The 20,109-nt window shown below is 41.6% G+C and overlaps 1 protein-coding gene across 2 annotated transcripts; it reads right to left on the minus strand.

The window, feature by feature from the left end:
* Positions 1 to 3,979: 3,979 nt before the first annotated feature.
* aspscr1 (ASPSCR1 tether for SLC2A4, UBX domain containing) lies at positions 3,980 to 19,566 on the minus strand. 2 transcript variants are annotated; one of them, XM_029437499.1, is made up of 17 exons: positions 19,436 to 19,566; positions 19,154 to 19,209; positions 18,393 to 18,507; positions 15,948 to 16,048; positions 15,108 to 15,156; positions 14,957 to 15,030; positions 14,294 to 14,864; positions 13,574 to 13,630; positions 13,252 to 13,391; positions 12,379 to 12,460; positions 12,225 to 12,291; positions 11,748 to 11,810; positions 11,096 to 11,148; positions 8,458 to 8,509; positions 8,269 to 8,338; positions 7,593 to 7,780; positions 3,980 to 4,280 (listed from the first exon to the last, which is right to left on the minus strand). In XM_029437499.1, the coding sequence occupies exons 1-17, from the start codon at positions 19,523 to 19,525 to the stop codon at positions 4,270 to 4,272; spliced, it is 1,839 nt and encodes a 612-aa protein (XP_029293359.1). In that variant the 5' UTR covers positions 19,526 to 19,566; the 3' UTR covers positions 3,980 to 4,269. The 2 variants fall into 2 exon arrangements, with proteins under 2 accessions (XP_029293359.1, XP_029293348.1); XM_029437488.1 differs by lacking the exon at positions 3,980 to 4,280 and adding an exon at positions 6,359 to 6,715.
* Between the last annotated feature and the right edge of the window lie 543 nt (positions 19,567 to 20,109).

The raw sequence follows: 20,109 nt of genomic DNA on the forward strand, positions 1-20,109 counted from the left end.
TACACAACCAAGACTGCGCCCGTTCACGTGTGAGTTGCTGCAACGCTTCGTAATTTTCTTTGTATTTAAACGTCTAAGATTGAAAGAAAATGGCAATCGTGTGCGCTGTGTATAATTGTTGTAATAACGCTACTCGTGACCCAGAGAAACGGTTCTTTAGATTTCCTACAATCATCAAAAACAACGATCCACAAAAGAGGGATGAATTTCTGTCTACCGAACGCCGTAAGCTGGTTTAGCAACATAACTCGTGAGGATTTAACAGAAGAAAAAGCACAATTCACCCGTGTGTGTGGCGTCCACTTTATATCTGGTAAGAGCTCATGCTAAAGCTATGTTTTCAATGTTTACGTTAAACATTTGTGCTTATGATATACCCGAACACTGTAAGACCTTACTTCTCCATATCGCTAACTGGTAAATAAGGCACTATCTTTACATGTGATGGCAGCCATTTGCTCTTTTCTTTTGTGCATGTTTTTGTTTGGCTTATTCTTGAGACTACTTCACTTGCGAAAAGCAAAGCACCAATGTGAGAACATGCTTCGCTTACTCCAGCCATACAATCACAGTGTGCGAGGATAACATCGCCGCTCTTCTCACTCACAAACCACGGCTTGAGCGGTGTATCTCGAGCTCTTTGAGAGTGATTTACACGGGCATGGACGAGCACCCTGTCATCTTTCACTGGTTTGATAAGAAGACTACCAACCCAGCCAGAAACAAAGACATTATAAGCATCTAAGCACTTGTATGCCTTCATTCGTGCGTTGGTTGCCCACGACGTTTGTAGCACAAGGTAGTTCACAATATCCGGATATTCAATCGGCGGTAATGAATCTAAATCCTCAATATAATCCGATGGCTTTAGCGTGTACGGGTCACGGTCGCCAATTTGGACTTTTTCTCTGAATCTTGCCTTTGCAGAGGACTCCAGAGAGTCACAATACTTTGAAGAAGTCGGAGTTGTTGTTGTTCGCTTTAGACGCCATTGTTGATTTGTTTTCCAACCAACATGGAGTCGCACGCATACGTCACACAGTTTTGTCACGGGTTTGCACACTACCTATATTATGCAGAGCTGCGCATGTAGCGATAAACATGTATTGAGGTGTTTATCGCTACAGGTGGACTCCTGATGTCTTTTAAATGTCTCCTCATTGAGTCATTTCCTTTTTCCAAAAAAGCTCTTTAACCTTTAAAAGACGTTTGTTATCCTCTCATTGTTGCTTGTAGGCTTATTTTTTTTTAAGTAAAGTATCACGTGACAGACAAGTGTCTTGACATGTGTTAAGAGACACAGACGCACAGACAGAAGTATCCGATGATTTTTTTAAATAAAACCTTTAAAAAAAAAAAATGTATTCAATCTTTCTGTGCGGCCCGGTACCAAATGGCCCACAGACCGGTACCGGTCCGCTGACCGGTGGTTGGGGAACACTGTGTTAGATGATTAAAGTTTTTTTTTATGTATTTATTACCATGTCCTTTTAAAGTTTTGAAGCCTTTGACTGTTTTTCGTCTGTTGATCTGGGTCGCAAGCTGCTGCATACTATAACCGTACAGGGTTAAAAAATGAAGATGTATTGAATAAAGTTGTATAAAACAGAATATTGTTTAAAAAAATATATTTGCATATTTCCCAATGTCAGCGTTGGTTTTCTCCGGGTCTGCCCACCGTCCAAAGAGTTTGATTAGGTTGAATGTGAGCGTGAATTGTTTGTCTGTGGCACTCTGGGGTCTTTGAAAAGTTCATGCATTTAAATAATCATGACATAATTTTTTTTATCATTGTTTTTACAAAAGGTTTCCTAATTCAATGAATTATATTTACATTTTTAAATCTAGCATAGTTCATAATACTAACTTCAAATCAATTAAATTGGATATTATTGAAAAGATTCAGAATCTGAGTTTTATTCAGCATATGTATGCACTAAAACTTTCTCTTGATATACGTGTGTGTGTGTGTTATAGGCTACGTTATTATTATTCCCAGGGACATACATGAGAGGGTCCCTGGTATATTCTCTGTCCTGTAAGGGGTTCTTAACTGACCAACAATGGAGGACCTCTATGTACCTGCTGTGACTGCCGTCTGTCCAGGGTGCAGTCTATGATCCTCTATCAGCTGAGATCAGCTCCAGCACACTGCCTCCCTGTAAAGGACAGCACAACAGCTGCCACCAGGGGGCGCTATTGTAACAGAGCAGCAGTACTGCAGCTGAAGAACAGCCAGAGGCTCTGTGGACCTTTGAATGTCCATCTTTGTCTATATATCAAGCAAATGAGCAACTACGAACACACTTTTTAATATTCTGACATCAAATAAATCATTTAAAAAAAAAAAAAACAGTTTTGAGGCAGTAATAACTAAAAGTTCCTATTTTCAAAGCAGTTTCTATGTGTTAAAGTTAAATTGTGTGAGGCAAAATTGGAGAAAAAAAAACCTTAAACTGAGTTAAACTTCACTCACTGACTAACAACCAACACAAACTCCATTAGCAGCCTTTCTAAGTGCCCGCCGCTTTATTTGGCATCAAAGACTCCAGGGGCAGTTGGAAGTAATTAATTTGCACGAGGAAGAAACAAAGTGTGTGTGTGTGTGTGTGTGTGTGTGTGTGTGTGTGTGTGTGTGTGTGTGTGTGTGTGTGTGTGTGTGTGTGTGTGTGTGTGTGTGAAAGACAAGTGGATGGAATGCACTCCTCCCTCATACTCCCACAACACACACATAGCGTCGTGCTCCCCTCTGTGTTTGGCCTCTTTTTGAAGTTCCTTTCTGCAACTATGAGTGAGGGGGGGGGGGGTGCTGGGGAGGAAGGCAGGAAGTGTGTGTGACTGACTAAATGTGAAAATATGGCCGCATGCTGCTTGTTTGCCATCACCTGTGGATGGTGGTCAGAAAGGCTAAGTGGGAGGCTGCGTGTATCATGTGGTCTGCACTGTTAGATCAAAGCTGTGGTCTCCATGGCTACAGAAAGACATGTCTTTAACAGACATTCATTTTCTTACAAACTCACACAAACAAATACAGCCGGTGCCCGTGTGGCTGTGGCAGACTGATCACACTAGTCTTTGGCAGTTACCTCAAATACATCCAATCATATGTTAGTTTTACTTTCCCTCGTTGTCCTGGGAATTAAAATAGTTTCTCGAGGTATTTTTCAACATATAGAGCAGAGCTCTCCAATCCTACAAAAGGCGACGGGCAGAAACTACAGAAACAGAAGTGGAGAGCTGGCCAGCACACAGCACAACAGTTCGGTTTCAATACCTTCATTTTAGGCTCATTATTGTTAACCTTAAGAATTGAGCACAGAACCTACATAACACATGAATAAAGCAGATACTGATGCCATCATCGGATAATCTTTTTGGATTGCAGGAGGAAAATGCGGGATAAACAAAACACAATGTTTTCAGTTTCAGTCACTATTCATATTGAAATTAATATAATAAATCCATCAACAGGCTTCACATATAGGATAAAATACTCAAACACACACACGATACATAGACACAAATTAAACAAAACTAAAAAGGCAAACAGCGAGTATTTATAAAAAGGCTAACCTATAGACATGAGGTTTCAGCAGCCGCCTGGGAAGGCTGTTTAAAGTTTAGGATCTACAACCCCAAAAGTACGGTCACCTGTGAGTGACGGGGAACAGGGTCGGAGTAGCCGACAGCTAGAATAGAGTCTCAACAACTGCTATATATGCAGGGGCCGGGACATGCAAGGCCTTGAGTGCAATTAACATATTGAAATTATTTCTGTGTTTTACTGGAAGCCAAAACAGGGAGGCAAGAATTGCGATGATGTGGGACCGATAAATAGTGTTGACAGACCAGCCGCTGCATTTTCCACCAATTGAAGACGAGAGAGGAAAGAAAAGGCCATAATGTGTCAATAATAGAGAACACTCCTGTTAAAACATGGATGTGCAATTTGAACTTTAACACAAGGAGGAGAGGAGAGTCTTAGTACAACAAGCTTTATTCAATTTCCACAATTTCACCTGCTGAATAAAAGCCGCCTCCTCAGCACTCTCTCCGCCCAGAGATCAAGCGTAATGAAACAACAATCCTCTTCGCAATGAAATATTCACTATTTACTGTCATTTATCTCATTAGTGTGAGTAGATGTAGTCCGCTGCGGTCACAAAGTCGAGCCTTTTATCAAAGCGCAGCAAAAGGTTTAAGTGCTGGACTCAGTCTGCCAGCAGCTCGTCAGACGTCTGGCGAGTCCTCCATCAACACACCGCAGCCTCATTTCTTACCTGTGCAGGAAACAAGGAGACCGTGATTAATAGCTCTGCCAGTCAAAAAACTATACAAGCTAACAGTACAGTAACATCTTCTAGCATTGAAATAGCTTTTAAGATACCTAAGAATTTAAATATGTTTTCTATTGAGAAGAATGATTAACTTCTGGTTTGCTTCGTTGAGCAACAACATGAGACAACATGTTTTCTACCTCTGGACAGAGCCAGCTGTTTCCTGTCTTTGTGCTAAGATAAACTCGATTTATGGCCGAACCTTTATATCCACCAGAGAGACAGCAGTGACGTCAATCCTGTGACTCAGCAAATCAGCGTATTTCTAACCCTAAATGTCCCTTGAATATGTGTTCATTTAATCGGGTACGGTGAAATGTATAACCACTACGTAATTTGAAACACTGACACAGGATATGCATAGCAAATCATTTGAAAACAAGCAATATATCATCCAGAGACGGCTGTGTTTCAAAACACCCTGTGGAACATGTAACGTGTAATAACTCCTGTCAACACGGCGGGAACGCAGTGCTGATCGTCTCCATGCAGGAAGACTGTGTCTCTAATGAGACAACTTAAACCAGCGGACATCATCAGTGACGGACAGTCAAGAGTGTGTGTGTGTGTGTGTGTGTGTGTGTGTGTGTGTGTGTGTGTGTGTGTGTGTGTGTGTGTGTGTGTGTGAAGTGTCCTCTGCACAGTAGGGTTCCACACATGGAGCCTATAATTCCCGATTCAGCCCCCCCTCCTCTGTCTTTTTCTTTCAACTTGCCTCATGAAAGAGAAAGCAGCCACAACGTTCACACACACACACACCAGCCAGAAATAAAATGTGCACAAAAACAAAAACAAGACAGAGAGAGAAAGGGGAGCATTATTCTAAACAAAAACATCAATACAGTGACCACCAGAAGCACCACAATAGAACAACAGAAAAAAGCACCGTGCCTGGATGGACCACAGGGGCTCACGCTGTGTTATGTGGCCCAGAAGCAGGCTCTCTGCTGGGCACGGAGAGACTGTAGTGGTCTCCTTGGCCGGAGGGGGTGACCATCCTGAACTAAGTGCTTCATTCTAAAAATGTATCCCTATCTTCTGAGTCATGAGGAATTCTGCTTTCAAAAGGCCATATCCTATTGAGTGTGTGAGTGTGTGTTTTGTTTGGTGTGTGTGAAAGCTTAAAATGGAACTCCAGTGGGGGCCGCCTGAAGAGGTGCGTCTTCCAGATGGACTCTGTTTGTTGTGTAAAAGCAAAGCAGATCAGCCACAAGATTTTGTCACAGATGTGTTTCAATTAGCAACCTTTTGATCATGAACTTTTCCAGTAAGCTGTTTGAGAAAGTGGGAGTCTTATTATGTGAGGACTAAACAATTACACATTCACAACATCTGATATTCTTCTTGAATGGAGAGTTCTTGTGTAAAACCCAGAGTGTTGCATTATGGGTTGTATAAAAGCCTAAAGTGTTGCTAGTTTCAAGTTTTACTTGTCAAATGTAGGTTGACACAGGGTCAACGGTACAATGAAATGTGTTTGAGAGAGACAGCATGTCAGCTCAGCAGTCAAATAAGAAATATAAAATATAAAAAAAGAGTACTATATAATTAAGTTAAACAATAAACAATATAGCGCATGTACATATATGAGAAAGGGGGGTTGTGCGGTACACTAATATTTATGTAGTGCAGACAGTGAGTGAGTGTGTCTGTGGGTCTAGAGCAGGGGTGTCAAACAGGCGGCAGGGAGTCAGAGTGAGCAGAACAGTTCCCGTACCAGACCGTGATACAGCCCGTCAGCAAGCTCTCGATGGCTCCTCTGTAGGAGTTTGTGAGGATGCTGCTGTTCATGCCAAACTTCCTCAGTCTTCTCAGGAAACAGAGCCGCTGGCGAGCTTCCTTGGTCACTGTGTCTGTGTGAAGTGACCAGGAGAGGTCCTCAGTGATGAGCACACCGAGGAACTTAAAGCTGCTGACCCTTTCCGATATGGATGGGGAGGTGTGTCCCCTGCTGACGTTGAGAGAGAGGTTCTTTTCTTGACACCAGCTGTGCAGTATCTTCACCTCCTCTCTGTAGGCCGTCTAATCATTGTTGTTGATGAGGCCCATGATGGTCGTATCGTCAGCAAACTTAAAGATGATGTTTGAACTGTGCTTGGCAGCACAGTCGTAGGTGAACAGGGAGTACAGGAGGGGGCTGAGCACACAGCCTAGTGGTGCACCCGTGTTCAGGGTCAGCTAGGCAAGAAGGTTTCTTTAAGTGTGTTCATCGTGTTGCAGTAGGTCAGCCCTCTAAATAGGTTTATGATGCCCGGTTTGACTCCAGAGTTTCCAATGGCTTGTGTAACGTGTTCTGCTGCAACGGAGGAAATAAATTCCTGAGAAGCAAAAACATCTCCCATGTGTACTGCAGAACTGGACCGGTGGGACTGCATCATCTGCCAAACAGCCAAGTGTGACCAATGTCACAGAATGACGAGAAACCCGAAGAGAAAAAGCCAGAAAAGATCATTTAGACTCCTCGAAAAGTCTGACAGGAGAGTGTAAGTGTCAACCCATGGTCCATGTACTGATGCAGGATAACAGTCCGTATGACTTTATTTACAGCTCTACGTTCTTTTGTAAAAATGCCAGTGTAGATGTAAACCGGACTCGAACTTAAAGGGAACAACGGGCCTCATTTAATAATTCTTCTTAAAGCCCACTTACGCAGTTTTCACAAAGATCCTTACCTTCACAAGTGTTTAGAATCTACGCACACTACGATGTTTATTACAATTTCTTTTTATTATAGGATTCAAACTACAAAAATGTAGATTTTTTTTTAATAATAATTTATAATACATTAATTTCATAATTTTACACTAACATTTCAACACCGAACAAGTCCATGCATCTTTGTGCGTGTACATTTATATCCACTTCTGATACAGCGTATTTTTTCTCCTAAATACAGCGGCCAGTTTGGCGTTCACTTCCTGCAGAAGTACGTCCACTTCAGAACTATTGTTTTCACGTTAAGGGTCCGTGGCTCCACCCTCTTCACACTTTTGTTTGGGCATTCTTGACCATTATAAGATCACAGGTACGACGATCTCTGCGGTTTAAGAATACGTCATGAACCTGACGTAGACTTTTCTTAAGGACCTTTCTACATTAGGACACATTTAAGAAAAACACTTGGTGAATGAAGCCTATCGTACCAATTCTTTCGTTGGCATGGACCAAACAAACCAAACTACAGGTGTGAGAGCGACTGAAATGACTATGCAAGTGTTTTAGTACGTGTGCTCTACATCTCGGTCCAGGCCTCACCTGGAAGCTTGAGCCACTTGGGCACCTTGGCCGCGTCAGATCTGGGAGGTTTAGCGGGCTGGGTGTGTGCGGACGGGTCTCCCTCGTCCCGCGTGGCCCTGCTGGTGTCCGCCCTCGGCTCTGGAGAAGACGGCGGCTCCTCTGAGCCCTCAGAGCTGCAGGATTGTGTCGGGGACTGGAGCATGCAGCTGAGGTGGAGGAGGTCGGATGAGAAGAAAAACATTTTAATATAAAAAAATAATGTTCACCAGGAAAGAGGCTTTGAAGAAAGCATCTTGTTTTTTGTTTTCCTGAGGAGTTCCTGTCTCCATTTAAAGCAGCATTGTTTTGCATGAGGAGAAGTTAAACAACTGTGAGATCAAGATCTAAAACAGAGCAGCGGTGACCTCGTTAAAGAAGCAGAAAGGACAACAGGTGGGGGTCGGGTTTGGGAAACGGGTTCTATCTTTAGAAGGACTGGAAAATGGTTTGTGTGTGTGTGGAGGAAATGAGGGCGCACGGGGGCACCTGCTGTTTAGGCTGAACCTCAAAGGGATTCCTATGATATAAGCTTTGTGATAGGAAAATAGGCTGGTTGCCGCAGGATACAAGTGCATATGTACACCCTAATGCACGCACGGCCAGGATAGCCTTCAAATACACACACACACACACACACACACACACACACACATACCTTGCAATCGACTCATTTGCTTGCAAGGCCGAGACAGAGGATTCAGTCAGTTCCCTCTTCATGTAAATGTCTGTGGAGGAAACAGTCACACAATGTAAACTATTGTTTTGTTATGTTACATTCCTCAGTAATACACCAGTATCTAATTCAAAATCAGCATATGAAAGAGAGAAAAAAAAAGACAAAGACCTGTCATATCGTCGGAGCCGAAATACACCAGAGCGCCAGGAAACAGGTCGGCCTACAGACGGGGAGGCAGAAGTGAACAGAAGCCATTAAATGAAATGTTGCGTCAACCTGCACAAAACATGGAAAAATCTAAACAAAACTGGCTCCCTTCTACACGCAAACCGAGCGCTGCCACCACATCCAAAGTCGAGTTCATTTCTGAAGAAGATTCATTGCTCGGGGATCTGCACCAGTAACTCTTTGAAGTAAACCACAAAATGAGCGACAATCAAATGGTTAGTGAAAACACTTTCACGCCTGAAGCGCAACACTCCTCTCCGATGAACGTCTTAATGGTTATAATGGACCTTTCGCAGGCAGATATTACCAAGCGTACAATTATGGAGGTAGGAACGCAGACAGAGAGAGAGAGCATGCGTCTGTGACTCCAATAGGTAGACAAACTAAACTAGTTTAAGATAAACAGTCTTGGGCACGTTCACAGAAAGACCGCAACATGAGAGAGCATGCGAGTGCTACGAATAGTTCATTCTGTACAGTTAAAGATCAGGCTACACTAATGTTATTAGTATTATACTATTTGCAGAATTAGATTCCAGTGGTGGCTGCGCAGGATTGTTTCATCCAAACATTTCCAATGACTTAGATTATAGATGTATTCATTGCCAATGTCCACAACATGTATTCTGCTTCAATCTATGTTTGTTGCCATTTAGCCAACATCAGGGAGCAACAGGTAATACATTCTGCCAGAATAAGTTTATATTTCAGAATAGACGCCGACAAGAAATGAGAAGCAGCTTTTGTCTAACGCGGTCTGATGTCAAGGAACCATTGATGGAAAAAGAAAAATCTGTAAGAACTTTGGCGGTAAGTCTGCCACTTTCATCATTATAAACTGCATGTGTGCATCATGTGCCTTGCAAGATTTACATTTCTCAACAATGTGTAGCAGCAATAACAAAGGGGCGTGGCTTAACAAACAGTCAATTGAGTAATAATAACCGTTAGCTGCAGTGAAACATTGTCCACGTAGCTCAGTCCTTCACTGTTTCCAAAGAGAAGGTGGCATGGCTGTCACTGGGATGAAGTGGGTTTACCCTCCACTACAACCTGTGATGCACACACTGTTCTTTCTCTCTTTGCCCCCCCACCCCCACTAGCTGGTTGCTAAATTGGGACGCTCTGGCCTAATTGCTATAATCGCAGCGCTGTGAGCAGGAAACAATGGGCATTCCTGCTCCTCTGGCTTCCACTAGGGATGAGACAGGGCGACAAGACCTGTGTGTGTGTGTGTGTGTGTGTGTGTGTGTGTGTGTGTGTGTGAAAAAAAAGCATAAGGGAGGCAGAACGGATCCTGATGGAAGACAGAGGGAGAGACGGATGAGGGAGGGGACGCCTGGTATCAAAGGGCTTCTGGGTTGGGAAACATTCCTTTCCTGACATGACACAAAGTGATTAAAGTGTGTGCGTGTGTGTGAGAGAGAAAGAGACATATGTGTGTGCACTCATATCTATGTGACATGACAAAAAAAAGATTAAAGATTCCTTGTGTGTGTCAATGGTTGATGTATAGACAGGGAAACTGAGCCAGACAGTATTCGTGTGTGTGTGTGTGTGTGTGAGAGAGAGAGAGACACATGACACCAAGGGGATTAAAGATTTTAGTTTTGAGCGCTTTAACGCTTTTAAGTCCCTAATGGATAGAGACATGGGGGTTAGGCACAAGAGAGGGCCGGAGAGAGGGACAGTAGATGTGGACGAGGAGAAGAGAGAGAGAAAGCTGGAGTTGGGGTACAGGAGAGGGACATGTAGTGATAAACAGGTGGGGAGAGTGACGGGCGACTTGAATCAGAACATCAGATTTGATTCAGAGGGATCGTGGCACCAAAAGGGCTTTTACACACACAAACATTTCAAAGTGTGCTTTTGAGGATCGTTATCTTTTGTAGCAGTCCCTCTGAGGAGCTGAAACTTGTTCATCATCACAACACGATATTACTTCAAACAACTTTCTCCTCCTCCCCTTCACATCTTTTTTTCTTGTCTACTTAAGGTTGACTCAAAGTGTCAGACGGAAGAAAAAAACAGGAGGGACTGATGGACGAAAATGTTCTAACTGTTCTAAAATTAAAAGATCTGACAATTTCATTTGTATCTCTTCGCTGTCTTTCAGTATTCAAATAGCTCTGAACTCAGATGCAACAAAGCACCAAGGCTGCCCATTGCTGTGTGTGTGTGTGTGTCGAGATCAAAGCGAGGCCTGTATTAACCCCATGTGCCAGTCTGGGAAAAATCAAGCCCAGCTGGGGTCAAGGATAGTGGAGAGGGGGAGAACAAGTGTGAGAGAGTGTAGGAGCGAGAGAAGAGGGGGAGAGCGGGAATGTGGTGGGGCTTTGAAGAGGAGAGAGGGAGAGAGGGACCGGCCGATACATTTTAACAGTTAGTGTGTGTGTGTGTGTGTGTGTGTGTGTGTGTGTGTGTGTGTGTTTCAAAGAGGAAGTCAAGAGTTTTGTAGTTGTTGTTTTCTGCAGTTCGACTGTGATGTGGTTTGTTTGAGTCAAATCATTCTGTTTATTATCGTGGTTTAAAGAAAGTGTTGCCTGGCGACTTGTATGGCATGTTTGAGGGACCTTACCTGAAACAGTGTGGCTGAGGGGTCGTCCAGGATGGTTTTTGGGGGTGTGATGACTGAAAAAGTTTTAGAAATTAGACAGAGGGCACATCACTCAAATCTACACTGATTGTTTTGCTGGAACTGGAAAAATAAACTGAACGAAGGGATTTAGGGAAAATAATGAGACCAATTTTTGCAGACAGACTATTTGTTAAAGGCGAACCGTTTCCTACAGAATATTTAACAATTTAAATGCTGAAATTTGGGAATGCAGCGTCATTAAAAATAAGTTTCAGTTTAACATGAAAAAAGAAATCTTGATATTTGAGAGGCTGAACAGCATTTGTTACATGATTCATCGATTATCAAAATAGTTAGCGATTATTCTTTTGTCAATCGACTAATCGATCATTTATTTGTGTCACAATAATATATATATATATATTTTTTTTTTTAACATTTGTTTACGTCAGTATCAGTTTAACAAATCCAGTTCCAGTCAGGTTAGGGTCTTAGCTGGTAGAAATTATGAAAACTTTATATAGATTTTTCCAGGCCAACTGTGAAAATACAGATGGTTTCATAGCAACATCAACCTTTCACAGAAGGAGCTACAGGGGTGGATTTTAATCCTTGATGATGTTATTAAGTGGGAAAATGAAAGGACACTTACACAGGTAGAAACTGAGCTGAGGATCCTCCAAGTGACTGATCACAAATTGCCTCAGGGCACCAACTGGATGCAAAACAAACACAGAAACATCAACTTAAGCACAACAAGCTCATCTCTCTGCACCTCCATTAGTCACTGTGGGGAGTAGAATTCATTTTTCAGATGGAATTCCCCTCAGATTTGTTGTTCTGCTGGTTGTCGTGTTGCTGTTAGGCTGAGGTAGATCTAATCCTCGGAATTACAGACCTGTCTCATTATTTCTGTCTCTGTGGTGTGGCTACAGTCATAAATGTGGTGAGGGAGCCGCAAGTAGCTTTAACATTGCAGCCATACCTGTGGCGAGCCAGCTGAAATGAGAACACACACACGAACACGAACACACACACGAACACACACACACACACACACACACGAACACACGAACACACGAACGCACGACACACACACACACACACACACACACACACACACACACACCTGTCTCCAGCGGCCTGAAGAAGCCTTGTAGAACATGTCTGTCTGGAAACTGGACCCTCAGAACCACCTGGAGACACACAGTGGTGGCGAGTTGTTCAAAGTCTGTACATTTCATACAAACATTTTAAAACATGTGTCTGTCACTTGCGCTCACTTTAGGATATCTTTCCATCTTCTCCCTCATCTGTGATTCTCTCAGAGATTTAGTCATCAGCGGAGCCTCCTCCAGTAGCTTCCTGGAGGAAGGATGAGAAAGAGATGTAATGAAACGAGCTGTGAAATAAAAAAAAAAAGCACATTGTGGAATCAACAATGGGAAAAGATGATCAGAAAATGTTTCACCTTCTACTCTTACTCGTGTGTGGCCGTGTATGCGTGCGTGTGTGCGTGACAGAGGCGGAGGCGAATTGCTGTGGTCGCTTTAATTGCCCCCTTGGTAATTGCAGTCATTGACACGGTAGTAGCGCAGCCATGAGGCAGCCAGCTAAGTCAATGTAGACGGAGATGAAAGGATGTACGCGGTGAGGTCTCAACCTGACGTTGTTTCGTCGATGGCTGGAGGATAAACACAAAACAGGCTTACTAATTGCTCCTTGTATGCCATATTTAGAAGCTTTTGTAGAGTGCGTGGTGTCTTAAAATTAGAAAAATGTTTGGAAACACACAATGCAGACCACGGCTGCTGAGGTCACATTCAGAGCACAGAGTAAACTTGTTCGCATCTGTTTTGAAGAAGCGCTCATAAACGAATAAAAAAAACTTCAAACTCATAATAAATGAAAGAAATAACCTTCAAAACGCACGCAGTGATGCCCGGCATTCTGCCTGCCTATGGCCTCTCATCACTGCTATGGTATTCTGCAATTATACATCGACACCGCAGGACCAAATGCCAAACTGACTAATTATCCGTTACAAACTGCGCAGCACATCTGATCCAGACGCGTTTCTGCAGCAACAAGGTATTTATACCAAATATCAGAGGAATCCTCTGACCCAAAGTCCCCCAAACGCTTCCATCTCCCACCTCTCGCTCTTCAGCTGGGCGAAGCGCTTGCGCACGTCATCCATCGTCACTTCAAAGAACTCGTCGGGCATATCCCTGTGGTCCTTAGAGTGACGGGACATAGCGTCCAGGTGGTAGATGAGAAGCTCCCTCTCGACAGGCTGCAGAAAGGGAGTGAGTGAAAGGATGGAGACATTAAATCGTCGATGTTTTCATCTAAAGCAGAGGTTTTCAACATGTGAGGCGAAAAGATACTGTGTGAGGTGAAAGCGGCAGGTGCATGCTGATGGTCGGGGAAGTCACACGAAAGCAGTTAAAAGTTCTGTAAGTAAATTATCTTTACCTCAGAGAACTCCCCTAGATCCATGTCCTCGTCTGGCTGGTTGCCAGTGGATTGATGCTGTGAAAGGAACAGAAAAGGATACAAGTTTTACTCAATTACTTGTGGAGAGAGATTTGTCCTCTACCGTTTCTGAGGTCTAAACTCTCCACTCTCAAGTAGGATGTCGTCTAATTTGCTTGTACCAAATAAAAAAAATCTACCAATGGGCTTATATAAATGACTTGATAAGAATACTGGAATCTGGCATTTAAAATCGGTTTACCTTAAAAGTAGCACGAAAGCATGATATGGTGCCCGTTCGACTCCAAGCAGGCACCTCGGTTGCACATCACAGCCCTCACTCTCTCCCCATATTTCCTGTATATCTCTACACTGTCTAATATAACAAATAAATAACCCAAAATGTATTCTGCTTCTTCACTAGAAGGATGTGGCCCACTGAGGATCACACCAACAAAATAAATGGGAACAAAAAAAGACTTTCGGTAGCTTTCAATCATATCATCACTTTGAAGCCAACGAGAAAAATGTAAAGTTTCATGATCACTGTGCAAACTGTTGCTGCTGAATGCACGGTTTAAGATTTGAATTAATTTATCTAAAAATGCAATCTGTGTTTATGACTATTTATTTTTAGATTAGAATTTTTTGTTTTTAATAATCCTAAAATAAGATGTTAGGACTTTCTTCATTTTCACTTCTTGTGGTGATATGGCTCACCTTGTTAGAACCGTGGCTGGATTTTAGTTTCTTGGCTTTGGGTGATTCTATTACTGGAGTTGGCACTGACAGAGATGAGGATGAAGAAAGTGAGTGTCCCACTGCACCCCCCCGGGGACCCCCGAGGCGCTGACCGCCTCCAGAGAAGGGAATGAAAGGAGCCGAGGGGGCGGCGGAGGAGGAGGAAGAAGAAGAAGTAGTAGGGTGAGAGTTCAGTCCTGATGGCCCCGCCTCCTCGCCATCCTCCTCTGGAATTACTCTTTCGACGGGAGGAATCTTTGGCCGAACTGCATCCTGGGAGTTTGGAACTTCCTCCTGTTGAACAGGAAGTGTGCTGCTTGTGGTAGAGGCGGGAGTTGGAGCAGGATGGGCTTCAACTGGTCTATTGGGGACTGAATTTTTAATCGGCACCTCTGTTTTTGACGTCTCCGGATGTGAGGGACCAGGATTGGGCGGAGATGATGGGCTAGGTGTGATTTCCTTTGCTACAAGATTAATTGGCATAGCAGCTGTTTCAGTGGCTTTCCCAACATCTTCCTCTCCCTGTGCTTTGTTCTTTTTGAGTAAAAACCTTAAACAGAAACAGAAACAATAGCTTTATCATTAAGTCTTAAGTGCACATGGTTCTATGCACAGGATGCTGTTTGTACACAAGCAGCCTACCTGACAATGGCATTTCCTCCTGTAAGACCCAGAGACCTAAGAGTGGCCTTCTTGAGTGCTTCTTCCCCACTCACCTACAAACAAACACAGCTTTGTTAACACAAAAGTCACTTTTATTTGAAATAATGAGAGTAAAAGTAGCATTGTATACCTCGTCTCGCATGTAAACACACACAGGGGTGGATTCTGACTCCGACACACTGGGATCGGGTGGTGACGATAGGAAAAACAGAAAATAAAATTATGGATGACTAAATTTTATTTGCTTTAAAAAAAGGGACAAAACAAATCACAGGGCTGATTTCCCTGTGAATTTATAATAAAACCTCATGCAATGCAGTCTGCAGCATGTGTAAACCATGTGTGCACAATCCTGTATATAAAATAATTGAACCATAAATGTTTTACTATTGTTCTCTCAGTTCTGAATAGCTTCTCTGCTGCACAACATTTACAGAGCTTTTTCTAGCTGATGTGGAGCTAATATTAATTTCATGGAGGCGTAAATTCCCTGGAAGAGGATCAGGACACGGAGTGATGTCATTAAATAGAGATGAGGGCTGGACGGATGAGCACCTGGGACCGCACAGCTGGAACTACTGAGGAACAGCTGCACGTGTTTGTGTATGTTTGTGTATGTGTGTGTGTGTGTGTGTGTGTGTGTGTGTGTGTGTGTGTGTGCGTGTGTGAGAGTGGTGGTGATGTGTGGGAAAGTTTAAACTTCAGCAGAGGAGTGGCGAGGAGAAGGGATGTTATCCAACACCGTATTGCTTGCCTGCGTTCATTCCTACACAAGTAGCTATTGGCTTCGATCAACATGAAACTCTCCTGGTTGAATAATCATTACAAAAGATTATCTACTGTGGCATAAAATATCTGGTTCTTTGATTGAAAGTTGCTCGTACAAGCCCGTATGCACAAACCATGAGACGAGAAGTTAACTTAGGTTAGTTACTTAGTTAAGTTAGCATATGTGGACATATACACACACCTGATCTGGGGGAAATGTGTGAGCAGTTCCCACAGACTCTGTCCACAGGAGAAGGAACCCTGAAGCCGAGAGCCGTCCTCCATCTGGAGTGCAATCCGCACCTGAGGGCACACAGTCACACACAACTGTAGTTTAAACACATGTCAAAGAAGTTTTGGTTGCAGCTTTTGTATGTATTGTGATAAAGGCTTGAGACAAACGACTAACTGGATTTGATTGAAAAATACATTGTGCAGACACATCTGCCACAGGATAAAACTGTCTATTTCTACTGAAATACTGCATAGATTTAGATCTTAGAGAGAAAAAGGTCAATCTTAAGCAAAAAGGAACCACAGCATTAACACTAATCAAGCATATTAAACACTTTCACAGTCCCATTGACTTCTTTAAAGTATTTACCAAGCCTTTAAATACTATAAAATAGGAGTGTTTGAAAGAACCTTAATTGCAGGAAGGAAACTGTATTAAAGAACCCCTAAGTGGCTATTTGTAAGTTGTTGGCTCTACAGTCTTGAGAAAATTATTTGATAATCAAACTTGATTAAGCTGCACATGTGGTCCACCTCAGTGTGGAAATGAGTAACACCAGGCACAAGTGCAAGTCTCTTGTTCTTTCTTTCTCTGAGACATTCGACCAGTTGTTTATGTTTACTCAACAACCATGTTCTCCAGCACGGGACACACGCTGCACACCGGGAGAGATGAAAAGAGCTCCAAACTCCCTAACACACTAGTTTGGCTGAGGTAAAGGTTGGGAGTGTGTGCTTGTGTGTGGTATGAGTGTGAGTGAGTACATAAAAGGTATCAACAGTCCACCATGCATCAAATGAACAAGAACAACAGATCAAACCCAGCCGTGATTTAACTGCTTAGATTATGATGCCATGATGTCATAGGAAACTACAGCTCAGCTACAACAAAGTGGTTTTTTTGCTGATTTGTTTTGGATCCAGATCAGATCAGAGTGAATGCAGGAACACATACGGGGATTTTGTGCATTTGAAGTTACTGACAACTGAAACACGAACTGAACGCTGATGCTTGCATGCAGGACAAGAGGGGTCGCTCAATGCTTTGAAGAAAATGATGCGAGTCACCAGATCTCAACCCAACTGAACAAATACAGGAAGTTTGGGCCGACATGTTAGACAGTGTTCGCCTCCATCATCATCATCATCATCATCATCATCATCATCATCATCATCATCATCATCATCATCACCATCATCACATGTGCTGTTCATTCTCCCAGTAGAGTTCACAGAGGTGAATAATGACGAGCAGCACTGAAGCTGTTCTGGTGGCTCTTGGTTGAACAACACATTACTAAGACACTTTGTTGGTCCATAGTCCAAGTCTACATCACAGTAATCTAACACAATATTTTGAACTTATTTGACGTTTCTATCCGAGTAAACCAACAATAATTATAATAGTTAATAATAATAATAATAATAATAATAATAATAATAATATTATCAATGTTGTTATTTCTCAATACACACAAAAACAAACATACGGTATGAATAACAAAAGACTGTTGGGATACCATCATGCTGTTTTTGTTTTTTTAAATAATTAATTAATATATATGTATATGTATATTTAATTAATAAAATTAATATCTATCTATTAATTAATATATATGTATATTTAATTAATACAATTAATATTTATCTATATCTATAAATATATCCATGTGAATTTGGGATCTGTATTGACTAGGAATTCTGAGCCAATCTTTTTTTTTTTTCTTCTTTTGACCATGAAATAGGGCAGGGCAATATATCGTCTTATGTTTTGGATATTCTAATATCATAATATGTTATCCTGGTTTTAAAGGCTGCATTACAGTAAAGTGATGTAATTTTCTTACTTATCAGACTGTTCTAGCTGCTCAATTATTTGCCAACCCACTTAGGACACTATATCAACATTACTGATATGTATATCTAATTATATACATTTTTATGAAAGCACCAATAGTCAACTCTACAATATTGTTGCAATTTCAATAGAGGTATTTGGTGAGAAATATCATGATATTTAACTTTGTCCATATCGCCCAGCCCTACCATGAAAGTCATACATCAAACAAAACAAACAGTTTCATTGTGTAATAGTTTTTGTTCATAATTGTGGAAATACAAAACAGATTGAAATGCACGTTCCACATGTTTAAAAACTATATGCATGTGATAAAAACTACATGTATGCGTTTCACTAAGACAGACCTGAGAATCAAGCTACTACTATATACTAGTGCTACTGGTGGTACCGACTCGCAGACAATCACAGTCGGTACCCTTACATATCGTACTCACAAACTCTCACTCGACTGTTATGCGCATTTGTTATGTTGTGTTGCCACCACAGTTCAACACTGTTATCCATCTCCGTATCTCTTCCTCTCACACACTTTTGCACTTTGTTTAAACTAACCTGGCTGTCAGCCACAGCCTGTTTCCTTGTACTTGTCACCATTTCCAGCTTTGCATTGTTGGGCAGGTTGGCAAACCTCCATGGCAGCGTAAGGTCAACAGCAGTCCTCTGAAACCTGTCAAAAGTCGATGACAGAGGAGAGGCAAGTGAACGAGAGGACAATCAAATTCTTCCTTTATAGTCATATAAAATGGAGAGTACGATTGAATTTGACAAAAATACTTCTCCTCTAGTGCTACGGAGTTCTCTTGTCATTAACAAGAGACGGAAAGCAAAAGACCCCTGAGGGTAAATTACATCAACTGAAGGCATCTTTATTTATAGATTAAATCATGGGTTTTCTCACATGTACAAATTAAATATAAGATTGAATATGGTAGTCCCAATATAATTTAAGTTAATGTAAAAACAATATTTATTTATTAGTTTTTCTTACCTATAAAATCCAGTACTTGAATTCAACCCTACCGCTGAATAACTCACCTAAATAAATTGGGACAGACGCCTGCTGCTGACAATAACAATTTAACAGCTGGTTAAATATCAGCAGCCATGTCAACTCACACATTATTGTTCACTACTTCTCAGACTTTACATCTCAGACACAACATACTAACCCCGATTCAGTACACACATATGATTTAATTAAATGTATTTAGATGCTCAGGGTACAAAGTTACAGGTCTGGAATTTAAAGCTAACATTGAATTAGCTTAAATTTCAGTACTGTGGCAGCTAGCATCAATCAAACTGATACTCACTTCAAACCGTGATCGTCGGGGTTAAATCCATGCTTTTTACAGACATCCTCCAGCACCTGAAGATGAAAAACATAAACTTAGTAAAATAGTTTACACCTAATAAGCAAAATAATTTAATTTCATCCGCACAAACACAGAAACTGATCTGTCACTGGCTAACTGCTGTTAGCCAACCAAGCTAACAGGAGGAGAATAGTTTGCTCTGGTTCGGAAACAAAGGACCAGAATGAAACTAACCGTAGAATGTCAGAAAACATGAAATGTCCTTAATACACAAGTTACCTGTAATAACGGTGTGTTTGGAGACACTTTAACTGCTTGTCTTCTCCCATTAGGAGTGAGAACCGTCACAGCTGAACTGCTGGCTGCCATTGTGTGTCGTGACGTCGCCGTGTTTATTTGAATAAACTTTATTGACACATTACGTCAGGGTTTACGGAGTCAATTCACTCAAATTACATCAAGACATTTTTCTATGGTAGTGTTTGTGGTGCTCACAGCATTGAACGCTACTATATATTTCTTTTTAATCACTGTTTTTGTTTTTGCATATGAAACATTGTAATAGTTATTTTGAACAATCCACAGAACTGTTTTTATAGAAACTATGTTAAACTACAAAAAACAACCCCATGACAAGTGACATATTCTTCAATATGCCTCACATAAACCACAAATGTAGATGATGCTTATTTCCAAAGCATGACCACATTGATACAAAAAGTGATAGGTCTTGTATTAATATAACATTTAATATAATACACATACAAATACATACAGACAATTGACAAATTAAAGAATAACTAAAATGAGAAGAGAAACCTAGGCTAATGTAGGCTAATGCTTCTATACAGTAGCCTACAGGTATACTTTGTGATACAACAGGCATTTTCATTCTCACAGAAAACATTTTTGACATGTCACAGTAGAAAAAGCATTATAATTTAAATAATTAA

The sequence above is a fragment of the Cottoperca gobio genome, chromosome 1, assembly GCF_900634415.1.
Source record: "Cottoperca gobio chromosome 1, fCotGob3.1, whole genome shotgun sequence".
Classification (NCBI taxonomy): Eukaryota; Metazoa; Chordata; class Actinopteri; order Perciformes; family Bovichtidae; genus Cottoperca; species Cottoperca gobio.